Source organism: Pipistrellus kuhlii, unplaced genomic scaffold, assembly GCF_014108245.1.
Source record: "Pipistrellus kuhlii isolate mPipKuh1 unplaced genomic scaffold, mPipKuh1.p scaffold_m20_p_15, whole genome shotgun sequence".
In the NCBI taxonomy this organism is placed as follows: domain Eukaryota; kingdom Metazoa; phylum Chordata; class Mammalia; order Chiroptera; family Vespertilionidae; genus Pipistrellus; species Pipistrellus kuhlii.
Genome location: NW_023425460.1, coordinates 31,602,565 through 31,617,104, shown reverse-complemented (window position 1 = coordinate 31,617,104; position 14,540 = coordinate 31,602,565). Strand labels below are relative to the sequence as shown.

The window sequence follows — 14,540 nt, the reverse complement described above, 5'->3', positions numbered from 1 at the left end:
CAAGTAACCCAAGGAAAGTCATGTGGTCGGACTCGGGGCTCAAGTCCTGCTCTACTCTGGAGGCATGGCTTCAATTACAGTACTGCTTTAACTTCAAGTTGTTTATGGCACCAGGAGGAGTGCTATAGATCGAAGGAAGTGAGCAAGTGAGAGGAGAGGGCTAAGGAAAGAAAGATAAATAACTGGCCAGACCATGAGAGGGTTATTCAGATGTTTGGGATTGTAGAGAAGAATGCAGTAAGGACAGGGCTTTGTCCCAGGGGATCTGAGGAGGATGTGGGATCTGTGCTTCAGACATAGAACTTAATAAAGGTAGACACCCAGAATCTGGGAGGGAGAACGGGATTTGAGAAAGATCATCAACTATAGAGTGAAGCTAGAAAACATGTGGGAAGAAAAGAGGAAGGGAGCTTTTGTTATAAGCAGGATACAGATAACAGCTCCTAGAATGGTGGGATGGGAAAGAGAATAGAGGGAGTGATCAGCCTCTATTTACTTAGGCAGCAGGATTCATAGGACAGAGGGAAGACTGGTTGAAAAGCTACCCAAGAGCTGTCCAACAGAATGGTCCTGAAGATGAGTGCAGATGAATATTTCCAAGGGAAGAGCATGGAAGAAGGAGGGGCCTTGAGAGGCTATGAAAAAAAATGGTAGTCAGAATTCATGATTCAGAATAGGATCAATGAAGGAACCCAGGTTAGGGTATGGCTTCAGGAAGGCTTGGCCCTCAGTATCTAGAACACTGAGTGGGGAAACTGACTATATCCATGCACCTTTACTATATCCATTCACCTTTGAGCAGGAGTCTTCTCAGTCTGACATTTAGACCCAGAAGACTCACTTGGTGTCATCTCCTCAGAAAGATTAAGATAGAAACCACAGCCTGACAGCTGGGCAGCATCAGGTGTTCCCTCCTGGGGCTGTTCTTGCAGCATCCATGCAGCAGTGCAGAGTTCTCTTCAGCTCCCCAGAAGGTAGCACAGGTGCAAGGACTTAAGATGTACACCAGGCAGGTGTGTAAGTTGTCCTTGCTTAGAAGTCTCAAGCCCTCAAGAGCCAATATCTCTTGTACCAACTCCAAAAGTAAGGCTTCTAGGATCTCTGCAAGGGATCTATTCAGTTACAAGAGTCCTTGAAATCACTGAAGCCTAGAACATGGTACCCACAATTATTATTTATAGTCTATATAATTCCAGTCCAAATGCAATTTACCAATTACAAGCAATGTTGCCTAGAAATATAGCTCTTATTTTACTATTATCAGGTTACCAAAGTAACAAATGTAGGAAGTCAACTGAAGGTTCTGTTTTCTGGAAAAAGGAAAAAGGAAAGAGGAAAAAGGTTCTGTTAACACTATGCCTACAGCCCAGCATGAATCAAATCTGAGGAGACAAAAAGAGAGAGATGGTGTTGGCCTTAGCAGCACTGCTGCTAGTACAAATAACTATATTTGAGGATACACTGGCACAGATGTCCAATTTTAGCAGGAGAGGGTTATTTACATTTATATAATGGAAACTTCTGTGTCCTGTGGTTCCTTAGGTGACCTTGGGGCAAGACTCCAGAATGCAATTTCTAAAGCTATTAGGATACAGTAAAGATGAGCTTCAGAAGAAGGTAAGCTGCTTTCACATCAGAATCATGTACTTTATATGCAGAGAATCCTATCAGTGGAAACTATCTCAGAATACCTCTTCCTGAGCTTCACTAAAGCTTGTACAAACTTAACCTCCTGGAGTTAGGCTGTTTCCCAGGAAAATAGCTCAAGGATCTTACTCCAGTTGGTGGTGTTTGGAGGTGGAAAGAAAGCATGAGGCTTGTTTGACCTTGTGCTGGGGAGAGTGGTACTCACAAGTCTCTCCTCGCAGGTGGCCGTGTGGTTGAAGCGAGACTCAGGGCTGGGTAAGAGCCCTCAGCTGAAGGGAGATAACCTCAGCAGTACCAGACAACAGGCCTTCTGCAGCCAGGTGTGGTAGGAGCCCAGCCAGCCAGCCCTACAGTAGCACCGGAGACCTGCTTTTAGGGCATTTCTCCCTTCCTGGCCCTCTGCTTTGCTCTCATGACGTGCTCAGCTTCTGTAGAAGTCTTCAGACTCCTTCCCCTGTGTTAGTGACACATAGTGTTCATAAGCCTTTGGGCTGGGAGTAAGCTATTTTAATCACGAATTTGAGCCCTTCCCAAACCTTATCTGCTTCTTCTTTTAGCTTTGCCCATGGAAGGTCAAATATATTAGTGTTCCCAGAGAGAGCTACTGAGCCAGCTCTCTGTCTTTGGGGTTCATTTCCTAAGTCACCACCTCTGTCCTCCCTTGTTCAGGCCTCCGAACACACCACAGAAGTCTCTGCCTCCTCAGCTTTCTTTGATGAGCTGGTCCCTCAGAACATGACTCCATGGGAGATCCCCATCACAGAAGGTACCATGACCCTGAGGGAGAGAAACCCTCTGCATGGGAGTAGGTGGGCTCAGAGTTCTCAGACTTGAGGACGTTGCTTTCTTGTCCCTTGCCTCCTGCCTCACTCCCACCATCACAAATGCTGAGTGGTTCTGTTACAGGTTAGAGCTCTCTTCGGCTGTTGATTTTCATGGAGGGGTCCTTTCTATGGAAAGCTTTCTACTAAGATATTTTCTCAATCCTTCTGTGTTCTTGCGTTAAGGACTGTGACCCTGTCCTTGCTGAGCCATCAGACATCACCTGTGATACTGCCACATGAGTTACTTTCTCATCTTGGGTTCTCTCCTTAGAGAGTAACCAGGACACCCCTCTATATTCTGTTGTTGAGGAATGAAACTTGGGAGTTTGTTTGGGGCTAAGGAAACTGAATATACAGACATAGGAGGCGTGCTGTGGGCTTTGCAGGTGATGGGGAGCTATGGTTCAAGGGCAGGTTAACATGGAGGGGATGCCTCTGCCCTCAGACACAGATGGACTCCTGAGCCAGGCTCTCCTGCTCGGTGAACTGGGCCCTGCTGTGGAGCTGTGTCTGAAAGAAGAGCGCTTTGCTGATGCCATTATCCTGGCCCAGGCTGGGGGCGCAGATCTGCTGAAGCAAACACAGGAACGCTACTTGGCCAAGAAGAAAACCAGAATCTCCTTGGTAACTGCCCACTGTGCAGGAGAGGAGAGGAGGGCATTTCTTGGACTTTGTGAGGTGGATGTCCACACTTTGGGACTGGTGTTCAGAGGATCTGTCAAACTCTTTCTCCCACTCTAACCCTTAGCCCCTAGTACGTGGTCTAACAGGAAGCCTGCTCTTGATGGATGAGTGGTAGATGACCTCTTTCCCTCCCTGCCCATTACAGCTGCTAGCCTGCATTGTGCGGAAGAACTGGAAGGATATGGTATGCTCCTGTAGCATGCAGAACTGGAGAGAGGCACTGGCTTTGCTGCTGACATACTCAGGGCCAGAGACATTCCCTGAGCTCTGTGGTAGGTGGCCCTAGGCTTTAGAATGGAGTGGTGTGACTTGAGTGTGGAGCCAGTGGACATGCTGATGGAGAAGGCAGAAGCGCAGCCTGAGCTCATGGCCAGGCCATGTTATCGGAGCCAAGGTCTCGTTCAGCTGCGGGGGCAAGGACTATAGTGCATGCCCCTACTTTCACTTGTCCTGTTTTTCTTGTCACATCTTAAAGCAAGAGCTTTGCCCTTCATTGTAGAGCAGCGTGAGCCTCAGTGTTATCCAAAACCACTGTGGCTACTTGTCCCATAGCTCATGATCGGCCACCCATTTCCAAATAGGGAAAGGAGGAGGAGCAAAGGAAAGCTGTGACATTAAAGAAGTTTCCATTTCTCTGCAGACATGCTGGGTAGTCGAATGGAGCAGGAGGGCAACAGGGCACTCACCTCCGAAGCCAGACTCTGTTATGTGTGCTCAGGGAATGTGGAGAGACTGGTGGAATGCTGGGCAAAATGCCACCAGGCTTCATCCCCCATGGCTCTGCAGGTACCCTTTTCTGTAGGGCACGGTCCCTTCATTACAGACGCTAAGGAGAGGCTAGTGGCAGGGATTTGCAGGGACATCAGAGCGAGTCCTCTGGGTACCCAGCTGGAGTCAGGGTATAGGGGAAAATAGAAAGGCCCTTCTCTGGGACCTTCTCCCAAGGATGAGCTGTGCCTCCTTCCCTCCTCAGTCAGGGAGACTGAGCGGAAGCTACTTAGGTATTAATCTCCATAATGTTTTCCTACTTCAGATTTGGTTATACAAGTTTATTCTGATTTTGAGTAATTGTGAGCCTGGGCTTCCCATTAACTGCTATGAAAAATTCTGTGGATCTGAATTGTACCAGACACCCCGCAGGCAACCACAGAAGATGGGGGTCACAGACTCACAGGGAGACAAAGTCACACATAAAACAATACTATAACTGAGTCTGAAATTGCTGATGGCCTAGCAGAAAGGGTCAAGAAAGCAAAGAAAATAGGCAGAGATGTACGAGAATCTAAGATTCCGATGGCCTCACTTGAGCCCAGTGCTAAGAGCTTGAGAGATGAGGCCACGTGGCCCTTCTTTAACTGTCATGTCTCTATATCAGCACCTTCTGCCTCCATCTGACTATGGCCAGATCCCTCCTTCCCATAGTGAGAAGTCCCTGGGTGAGCTGCCTGGGCTTAGAGAGCAGGATGTGCTTTGAAGAGGGCTGACTGCCCTCATCCTTGTTCCTCTAGGACCTGATGGAGAAGGTAATTGTTCTGAACAGGAGCTTGGAACAACTGCGGGGTCCTGATGGGGTGAGCCCAGGCCCTGCCACAACCTACAGGGTCACTCAGTATGCCAATCTCCTGGCAGCCCAGGGCAACCTGTCCGCTGCCATGAGCTACCTACCCACTGACTGTGCTCAGGTGAGTGGGGTCATGGGGAAAGAGCAAACCATTTAATTTGGTCATCTAGCACTGGCTGAGCAATTCCATGTTCTAGGCACTATGCTAAATGCTGAAGCTCCCAGGATAAATAAGATCTAGTCCCTCAGGAAGCTCAAACCTCTGGGGCAGGGGGAAGAAGGGGGAGATGGAGAATCAGATGTCACTAACTCAATAGTGCCACCTGGGAACACAGGTTTGGACCATAAGGTCAAGCTTATAACCATAGCCTTTGGCTGTAATTGTGTTGGGAGGACCCCTCCAAGCTGGACTTGCACGTGGCTTTGCCATGAGAGGACCATGCCCTTTCATTAGTCCATGGCTTGAACCTGTCCAAACGCTGTAGCTGCTCTCCACACTGAGTGATTAAAATTATTGAGCTGGACCTTCAAAGAGAAGTAGATATAGGGTGATCTAGGCAAAAAGAAAGCAAGGAGGGAGGCTTGGCAGGGATTGGAACTATCTTTGAGTCATCTAAAGTGGCTAGAATGTCAAGAGTCAGCTGACATTTGAATGCTATATGGGGCCAGGCTTGTAAGAGAGGATGTTTGCTTGTTTTAATTTTACTTAATTCAGTTTTTCATTATTATGACTTTATAGCCACAAATTCAGCAGCTGAGAGATCGGCTTTTTCATGCCCAGGGTGCTGATGTCTTGGGCCAGCAGTCTCCTCCTTTCCCCTTCCCCCGAGTCATTGTGGGAGCTACTCCCCGCTCTAAGGAGGCGTTATCTTGCAAATTGGGATTCCAGCCTTCTCACCAGGTAACAGCTTGTTTATTCATTCATTCAAAAATACCAGTTAATGTCTACCAAGTGCCAGGTATGGTTCTAGGCACTCGGAATATATTAGTGAACAGAAATGATGAAAATTCCTGACTTCATAAAGCACAGATTCAGTTATTTTTCTAATAACTGTTTATTGAACAATTGCTTGGCTCTTAGAAAGGTGCACAGGCCATGACGCTTGCCCTTAATTAGCTTATAGTCTAGTGGAAAGATAGATATGTAAAAAATAAGTGAAATTTGTAAATGCCATAATTGGGGTATGGTAAGGTGCCATGAGATCACACGGAAGAAAGCAATTTACTCTGTGGGGAGTGGGAAGTTTAGGGAATATTTCAGAATGAGTATGATGTTTGATCTCAGTCTTTTTGTTATTGTTAATCCTCACCTTAGTATGTTTTTCCCCATTAACTTTTCATTTTTTAAAATATATTTTTATTTATTTCAGAGAGGAAGGGAGAGGGAGAGATAGAAACATCAGTGATGAGAATCATTGATCAGCTGCGTCCTATACACCCTACACTGGGGAGTGAGCTTGCAACCGAGGCATGTGCCCTTGACTGGAATTGAACCCAGGACCCTTCAGTCCACAGGCTTGTGCTATATCCACTGAACCAAACTAGCTAGGGATCCCCATTAGTTTTTAGAGAGAATGGAAGTGGGGGTAGAAACAGCGATGTGTGAGAGACATATTGGTTGGTTGACTCACACACACACCTGACCTGGTCTGGGGATTGAACCTGCACCCTCTTCTGTGCCCTTGACTGGGAATTGAACCCAGGACCCTTCAGTGAGTGAGCCAACACTATAACCATGGAGGTCAATGCTCTGACCACTTAGCACACCGGTCACAGCTGTTTGATCTCAGTCTTGAAGATTAAAAGTTATGTTGGCAAAGGAAGAGTTAGGTGAAGGCTATTTTAGGCAGTGGGAACAGCATGTACAAAAGCATTGAAAGGAGAGTGAGCAAAGCCCATATGAGGAATTGCTAATATTTTAATGACATTGCCAAACAAGTCTTTGTGGCAGTGGAGTACGCTTAGAGGAAGCTGGAGAAACAGGAGTTATACAAGAAGGACCTGGTAGTCTGAACTAAAGACTTAGACTTGACTCTGAAATTGATAGCAATCAGGAACTATTGAATAGTCTTATGCAGGGCAATAACTAGCCCTGTGTTTAGGAAGGGCAGAGCTAGAGGCAGTTAGGAGGCTATATAGAAAGAAACGATGAGGACATGAAATAATCTAAAGCTAGAGAGTGAGGTTGGATTTGAGATATTAGGACATAGAATTAACAGAAACTAATGATAATCAAGAGGAGTGTGTGAAGTGGGGAGACTGGCTCCTAGTTTCAGACTGGATGGATAGGGTGCTGTTAACTTATGATACCAGGAGCCTACTGGAGGGGCTGGAGAACAAAATCCAATGAGGTTGTAAATAGAGGTATTAGGCAGAAGTCACATAGGAAAGAACTGGGAAGTCTCATGTATCCCCACCCCATCCCACCCTACCCCATGCCAACATCCTTCAACAACCACAGTGCAATAACAAAACCAAGAAATTGATATTAGGACAATTCATAGATACAGATTTGAGATACATATTTCACTAGTTTTATATGTACTCGTGTGTGTGTGTGTGTGTGTGTGTGTGTGTATAACCAATAAGAACTTGTCTTTCATCTTTTAATAGGATCCTTCACAAAGCAAAAGTTTTTAATTTTATAGAGTTCAATTTATTGTTTTTCTTCTATGGATCTTGCTTTTTGTGTCAAGACTAAAAACTCTGCCTAGTCCAAGGTCCCCAAAATTTTCTCCTATGTTCTTTCTAGAAGTTTTATAGTTTTATGTTTTACATTTAAGTCCATGTTACTTTGAGTTAATTTTTATTTAAGGTGTGAAATTTAGGTTAAGCTTCATTTTCTTGCCAGTGGATTTCCATTTATAGAAAAAGCTGTCCAGCCTCCACTGAATTTATTTTGCTCCTTTGTCAAAAATTCATTGGGCATACTCATATAGATTTATTTCTTAGTTTTCTATTCTGTTCCATTGATGTATGAGTTTATCCCACTAACAATACCATTCTCTTAATTACTACCTCTATGTAGTACGCCTTGGCGTGAGGAAGAGTAACTCCCCCACTTTATTTTTCTTTTTCAAAATTCCTTGGGTATTCTAGAACCTTGCCCTTCCCACATAAATGTTAGAAAAAGCTTGTCTATGTAAAAAATTATTTGCCCATATAGATGTGTTTATTTCTTGGCTCTCAATTCTGCTTCATTGGTCTGTGTGTCTGTTTTATGACTAATACCATACTGTTTTTATTATTGTCACTTTGTAGTATAATTTGAAGTCATCAGGATCATTCATTCCTGATCTTGGTGAATTGTATCTTTTCTCCTTATCATTGTTGGTTTTTATAGAGACTTGTCAATTTTGTTGAATTTTTTTTTAAGAACTAGCGCTTTTTTTTTTTTTTTAATATATTTTATTGATTTTTAACAGAGAGGAAGGGAGAGAGAGAGAGAGCTAGAAAAGTCGATGAGAGAGAAACATCGACCACCTGCCTCTTGCACACCCCCCACCGGGGATGTGCCCACAACCAATGTACATGCCCTAGACTGGAATCAAACCTGGGACCTTTCAGTCCGCAGACCGACGCTCTACCACTGAGCCAAACCGGCTTCGGCAGCACTAGCTTTTTTTTTTCTTTTTTTTTTCTATAGTTTTTTGTTTTTCAGTTACTTATCTTTTTTCCCCCTTTCCAAGTGTTAATCCTTTATTCTCACAGGTTCCCACTCCATCTACAAGGCCAAGGATTTTCACACCCCAGTCATCACTAGTGATGCCCTTGGCACCTTCCCATTCTGGCCCTTATCAAGGCTCCAGAATGCAGAATATAAGAGACTACAGGTTACCTGAGCTCCAGGTTACCCAGCCTTTGCCCCTGGGCCCTGGAGTTACACCTGGTGAGTGAGTGATCCGACTGGGTAGAACATAGAAGGAAACAATTGGCATGGTCAGCGTGGATTTAAAAAAGTAATGTGTCTATGTAGTGAGAGGAGTTAGGAATTTGAAGTCAGAATTCCCAGAACTGTCACTTACTGGCTTTGTACCTGTGGGCAATATGCTTAGCAATATATTGTTTCTGTTGAAAAGTACGAGTATTTGTTATGTTGTTCATTTCAACCCCACAGGATTGTTTTGAGGGTCAAATAAGGAATACAGTCAAAAGTACTTTGTACATATTAGATATCCATATGCATGGGTATTAATCATTTTTATTATTATGTTTTTTAAAATTATTGCTGCCTAGACTTCCCTCATGTGCTCTGAATCTCTCTCAAATTGAAATTCTGTTGCACTTCAGCTTTATCTCAGCCACAGCTGTTAAGAGGGCAAAGGGCGCAAGCTCCTAACCCCATGGGATTCCCTGGAACATGGCCTCTTCCTGGTCCCCCTCCACCGATGGCACCCTCGGGCATCATGCAGCCTGACTCTGCCCCCCTGCCTGAGGCTGCTCGCCTGCTTCCTTTCCTTCCGATGAGACCACCAGATCTCCGCCCTGTGAGTTCTCAGCCCCCAGACCCTCCTGTCAGCTTCCCTGCGGCACACCCTCCAGGAGGACCAGGCGCTTCGTGCTCCAGCACCACTCAGACCACTGGCATCTTGATTCCTCACCCAGGTCAGTCTTCTTTCCATGGCTTTCTTTTTCTCAGCCATTGCTTCCCTCCCCCATCTACCCCTCCCTGCTACCACCTAAGGGATCTTTCTCTCAAACCAATGAACCGGGGCTCCTTTGGTTGGAGCATGTCAACTGAGAGGATAAATGGTCTTCAGAGGGAGGTGAGATGGACTCCAAATAAAATAATTTAATGGTCTTCAGACAGAATTGCCAATGTTCCTGACCATGCCCCCAAATACTTCTATCTCTGTATTATACAGGACCTCAAGATTCCTTAAAAAATGCTCCAGCTCCCGGGGCGAACCTCCAGAGGAGGCAGGTCAGTGCACCTCCTTACCACCCCCTCATACATTTACCGGTGACCCACATTTTAGTTCCTTACAGAATTCAGCTCAGTCCTTCCCGTTCTCAGGCATGCATTCTACTCTCTCTTTCCCCACTCACTCTTCTTCCCTCAGCCTCCTCCTCTTTCCTTCTTACATTGTACACCAGTCTTCCCACTTCCTGGTTTCCCACTCACTGTTCTGTCCGCTGTTCACTCATAATTTCTATAGCTCTCAAATTAAGGCCTGGGCAGTCTCTCAGCTTAGACTCATGTGCCTCTCTTTCTCTATCTTTAGTCGCCGGAGACATTTATGTCCCCAGCACCAATTACTGCTCCAGTTATGAGCCTCGCCTCTGCACCACGAGGGCTCCTTTCCTCACAGCCCCCTGTCCCCGGTGTGGGTCGTGCTCCCCCTGGAGCACCAGGAGAACTCGGCCTGCAGGTGACAGTGTGTTCCCTTCCCTTCTTCCAGCCCTCCTTGGGAATAGAAAGGCAGGGAGTGCCCTGGCGGGTGTGGTTCAGTAGGTTGGGCTTCATCCCATGCACCAAAACGTTGCCAGCTCGATTCCTGATCAGGGCACAAGCCCAGGTTGTGGGCTCGATCCCCAGTAGGGAGCATGCAGGAAGCAACGGATCAATGTTCCACTATCACATTGATGTTTCTTTACCTCTCCCGTCCTCTCTCTCTAAAAATTAATTTTAAAAATACTTTTTTAAAAAAGGAAAAGGAAAGCAGGGGCTTGGTAGATGGGCCTCATTCCTAAAGGTAGAGTCGGACTATGAGCTGGGGGATGGGGAGGGGCAGGCACCAAATGTCCTTACTGTAGAGGGTGCCCCCTACCCAACTCTGCTGTGCTCCGGGGAGAACAGTGTGTTGCTGAGTCACTGAGGATTAGTTCTTAGGGAAGCTGCGAGAAAGACAGCTTGCCCATCTGTCCTCTCTCCGCTTCTTCCTCAGCAATGGCCACCAGAGAAGACGTACAGGAAGGAGCTGCCCCTAGAGCATCAGTGCTTGAAAACCAGCTTCGAGGCACTTCTCCAGCGTTGCTCCCAGTGTGCCACTGACTTAGTAAGTCTGAACTTCCCCACGATGCCCTCCTCACGCCCTTGCCTGGTTCCGGGATCCCTGAGCTCAGAGCAGCTCTTGGGTGATCAGCTCTCTTCTCACTGCCTTGACATCTTATGCTTATTTGACCTCCATGCAGGGGGTTGGGGGAGGGAGGAGGGACACTTGTCTGTTCTGAAGTCCAGCTCCTTGGCAGCAGGACCCAGCATCGGGACCAAACTCTTAGAGAGGCAGCAGGGAGTACTCGAGTGAGTGAAACCAGGAGTAAGGAAAGTTGCCATGCATTCGCTGGCTGTGTTGGCTTGAGCAAGTCACTTACCCTCTTTGGGCTGCCATTTCCTCCTTTAAAAGGGAAGAAGTAGCCTTTAGCCATTTGGCTCTACTCTACTGTGATTCTTTATAGCCTGTGCAGGGTGAGGTTTAGGGGCTAGAATCAGAACCCGTTTTCCTCCCTGTAGAAGACAAAACGGAAGCTGGACGAGGCAGCCCAACGCCTAGAATGTCTCTATGAGAAGCTCTGTGAGGGGACAGTAAGTACACTCAGTGGTGCCTCTGCCTCCTGCCCTTCCACCATCCCCCGTGGCCAAAGGGAGCTCAGGTGTCCTCTGTCCTCTCCCCTTAGGTCTCACTGACCTGGGTCTCATCCTTTCCCTGCCACAGGGCAGGGGCTGGTGTGGGCTCACTAACTGAAAGGCCAATCCCTCCACAGCTCTCGCCTCCAGTCCTGGCTGGGCTCCACGAGATTGCCCGATGTGTGGACACAGGAAGCTTTGAGCACGGCCTTGCAGTGCATGCCCAGGTGGTGGGCTGCAGCCGCTTCAGCGAGGTCTCCAGCTTCATGCCCATCCTGAAGGCTGTCCTCACCATTGCTCATAAGCTGCACGTCTAAGCCAGACAGCCTCTCTTACCAGGAGGGCACTGCTGCTGTGACTTCACTGTTCTCCCTGTGAAGAAGGCAGTTTCAGAATAGATTGTGTTTCCCAGCCTTCATTCTTGTTGCCAGGTATATGATGCTGTAGGCTTGGCTCCAAACTGGCAGAGTGCCTGCTTTCTATCCTGTGTGCCTGGCCCTCGATCTGTCCAAGGCTCGCTCGGCCTCTGAGGCAGAGCACAGGGCCAGTTCTGTACTTCACCTGATACTGTTCTCTGGCCCAGGACCTGGGGCACCGTGGGCAGGTGTCTTCTCCCCAGGGAGAGTCTGTTTAAGTGGCTTCTAAGAGGATGAGGAGGATCCAAGTCTACCTCAGCTGGACCCATTTTTGGGTCTTTTGTTTTTCTCCTTCTGTGGGCCATGGGCCTAATCTTACCTTCTCCTGGCCTCTGACTCCATATTTCCAGTTCTGTATTTCTCTGAGTCCCACTGGCTGGAGTAGAGTTGGCTGTTCATCCTCTGAACAAGTCACAGACATGAGTGCTGGGTGCTGAGCAGAACCAAGAGAAGGAACGTTGGTCCTTTTCTAAAGGAACGCCTGCCAGCACTATTCAGGGTGGGTGAGGTTGGGTGGGAGGGGTGCACTGCCTTTTGCTGGGAGCTATCTTGGCCTTGAGATAGAAGCACAGGGACCACTGCCTATGGGAAATGGCCCCTCGTTGATCTGTGTGAACCCTGGTCCAAGGAGGGCTAGACCATTCATCCTGTGAGTATGAGCCCAGCTCTGGGACAGGAGCCATAGTAACAAAAGCCTCTCTTTTTAGCACTGCTCCTCCAGGGCGGGAGGCCCTCTCTCCCTCAGCCTCCACATGTCTCAGGGCTGCCTTCTCTGGCTGCACTCCCATGGTTGGATGCTGCATTGGAAGCACTGATGTACCTAACGTGCAATAAAGCTGCTTTGATTTGGTTTCCTCAGTCATCTCCCAATAATTGTCTCCTGGGTCCTATTTTGCTCTTACCTCTCTTCATAATCCTCTGTTCCTGCACCTCAATAAATCAGGGGAGAGGCTTTGGGTCAGCTGGGGAATCAAGAGAGTTGAAGAAAGGAGGGTATCACCGAAATATTCTCTCCTTGCAGCATTTGTGGCCATTCTGCTGTGTGTGTGTATGCGCGCATGTGTGTATCTCCATCCGTGCCTGACGGTCAGCTCCAGGGTTTTCCCCACACCACTTCAGCGCTGAGCTCAGCCGCACAAAGGGACTGGGTGTGAAGCCAGGGGGTACCATCTCTAATCCTGTTGTAGATCCCATCATGTCTGCGGGCTAGATGTGTGTGTTTGGGAGGAAGGGATTGTTAGGCAGTATTTGTTTGTAAAGCCACTTGCTCTTCAGATAATACTTGCACTAACTTCTATTGATGAAGCAGTGTGAGCCCCGGCAAAGTTCTTTCCCAGTGTCTTTGAAGCCAAGAGCCCATTGAAAGGAAGAAAAGCCGGGCGAGGGGATTAGTTTGTTCAGCAGCTGTGAGTTTCAGTGGGAGGTTGATGAACTCCGAGGTCTTTGTTTAAATTAAAGGGGTGGGGGGAGCCACCATTGGAGCGAGAGCCCCACTTGGGGCCCTGAACTAACACAAGGAGTCTGAGCTGCAGGGAGCTGTGTACTGACTGCGAAGACTTTTCCCAAACACTTTCGGAAGAGGTGTGGTGAGAAGAGAAGGGGGCGGAGTGGGGGATTAGCATGTGAAATGAAGTTTTCATTGACTCCAGTGGGGGTAGAAGGCTATTTTAATGGCATTTTGTTCTCTTATTTTCTCTCCTTGAGCTCTTTAGAGGCATTGTTTTGCTAAGGCAGGCTTTCTTCCCCCTTCTTTCCAGTCTGCGGATTGCCTCTATGGGAGCCAACATAAATATTTCTCCTCCAGGAATGCGGGTTAATTAAAAGGAAATGAATGAGTGGAAGCATCCAATCCAGACCCACAATAGGCGAGTGCCCTGTCCTGCCCTCCCCTCCCACCACCACCAGCACCACCAGCGCTGAGCGTGACCCTGTCTCTGTCTCTGCCCTAACCTGCTGCTAAGGCCAATTGAGGCTCAGATTCTTTTCAAGAAAAGAAAGCCCTGCCTGTGTGTAGGCTTTGGGGCTAGGGACAGGAAGGAGACAGTGTTTTACACCACCTCCACCCCCCACCCCCAGAGTCCTTGTCACTTCTCAGGACCTCCCTCTGTTTCTGTCCCAAAGAGCACACAAGAGAGAAGGGGCCTGGGTTTCACTACCCACCCCACGGTCACTTACTAGCTGGTGGAACCAGCCAGACATCGTTCTCAGCATCATTGAAATCTATAAAACAAAAGGTTTGACTGGCCGACCGACGGGAAGTGTTTTCCCAGGCAGCCATTCTGGAGTTGCCTACATTTGTAAGGGCAACACAGCCCTGGTGATTGAGTCTGAGAATCTAAACTCCATGAGTGCAGGAGGGCAGTGTCGTGTTTACCACTCTGTTTCCACTCTGGTGTTTGTTGAATGAATGAATGGATAATGCAAGAAGTGTATGGGGGAGCTGTGGGGTGGGGGGTAGGGGGAAGAGAAGCAATACAAATGTAAGGTAACTCAGCAATGTTTTCTTTATAGAACTTAAATGTATCTGGTATCAAATATATCCATTTGGGAATACAAAACAACCTGTGAAAGAACTTTCTGGCAGTATGACATGTTTTGAGTATTGACCTGAAGTTATCAAACATGAAGTACAAAACTTCTCTTTTATGCTGAGAGACTCCCCTGGAGAATGCAGCTTTCCTTTACCACACCGTGCTTCTTTGTATCTTCTAGTCGCCTTGCCAGGTTTCTTACTGTACACTATCAAATAACTCCGCCAAGTGGGGTAGCCAGGTCGGTATCTGCTGCTGCTTGATGAAGGAAGAAGGGCAAGTTGGGAGACTTAAGAGATCCAGATCACA

General features: G+C 47.4%; 1 protein-coding gene across 9 annotated transcripts in view; it reads left to right on the top strand.

The window, feature by feature from the left end:
- Positions 1-12,558, top strand: part of SEC31B (SEC31 homolog B, COPII coat complex component) — a 29,513-nt gene extending 16,955 nt beyond the window's left edge. For 8 of the 9 annotated variants that reach the window (XM_036438864.2, XM_045581988.1, XM_045581989.1 and 5 more), the window contains 15 exons: positions 1,543-1,617; positions 1,869-1,967; positions 2,317-2,413; positions 2,917-3,095; positions 3,301-3,427; positions 3,796-3,941; positions 4,664-4,837; positions 5,456-5,617; positions 8,428-8,605; positions 9,007-9,321; positions 9,582-9,640; positions 9,942-10,088; positions 10,605-10,715; positions 11,171-11,242; positions 11,422-12,558. In XM_036438864.2, the coding sequence (XP_036294757.1) occupies positions 1,543-1,617; positions 1,869-1,967; positions 2,317-2,413; positions 2,917-3,095; positions 3,301-3,427; positions 3,796-3,941; positions 4,664-4,837; positions 5,456-5,617; positions 8,428-8,605; positions 9,007-9,321; positions 9,582-9,640; positions 9,942-10,088; positions 10,605-10,715; positions 11,171-11,242; positions 11,422-11,601 (2,121 nt within the window). In that variant the 3' untranslated portion in view covers positions 11,602-12,558. The remainder of the gene's footprint in view (positions 1-1,542; positions 1,618-1,868; positions 1,968-2,316; positions 2,414-2,916; positions 3,096-3,300; positions 3,428-3,795; positions 3,942-4,663; positions 4,838-5,455; positions 5,618-8,427; positions 8,606-9,006; positions 9,322-9,581; positions 9,641-9,941; positions 10,089-10,604; positions 10,716-11,170; positions 11,243-11,421) is intronic. The other variant, XM_045581990.1, reaches the window with a different exon arrangement.
- The last annotated feature ends 1,982 nt before the right edge of the window (positions 12,559-14,540 follow it).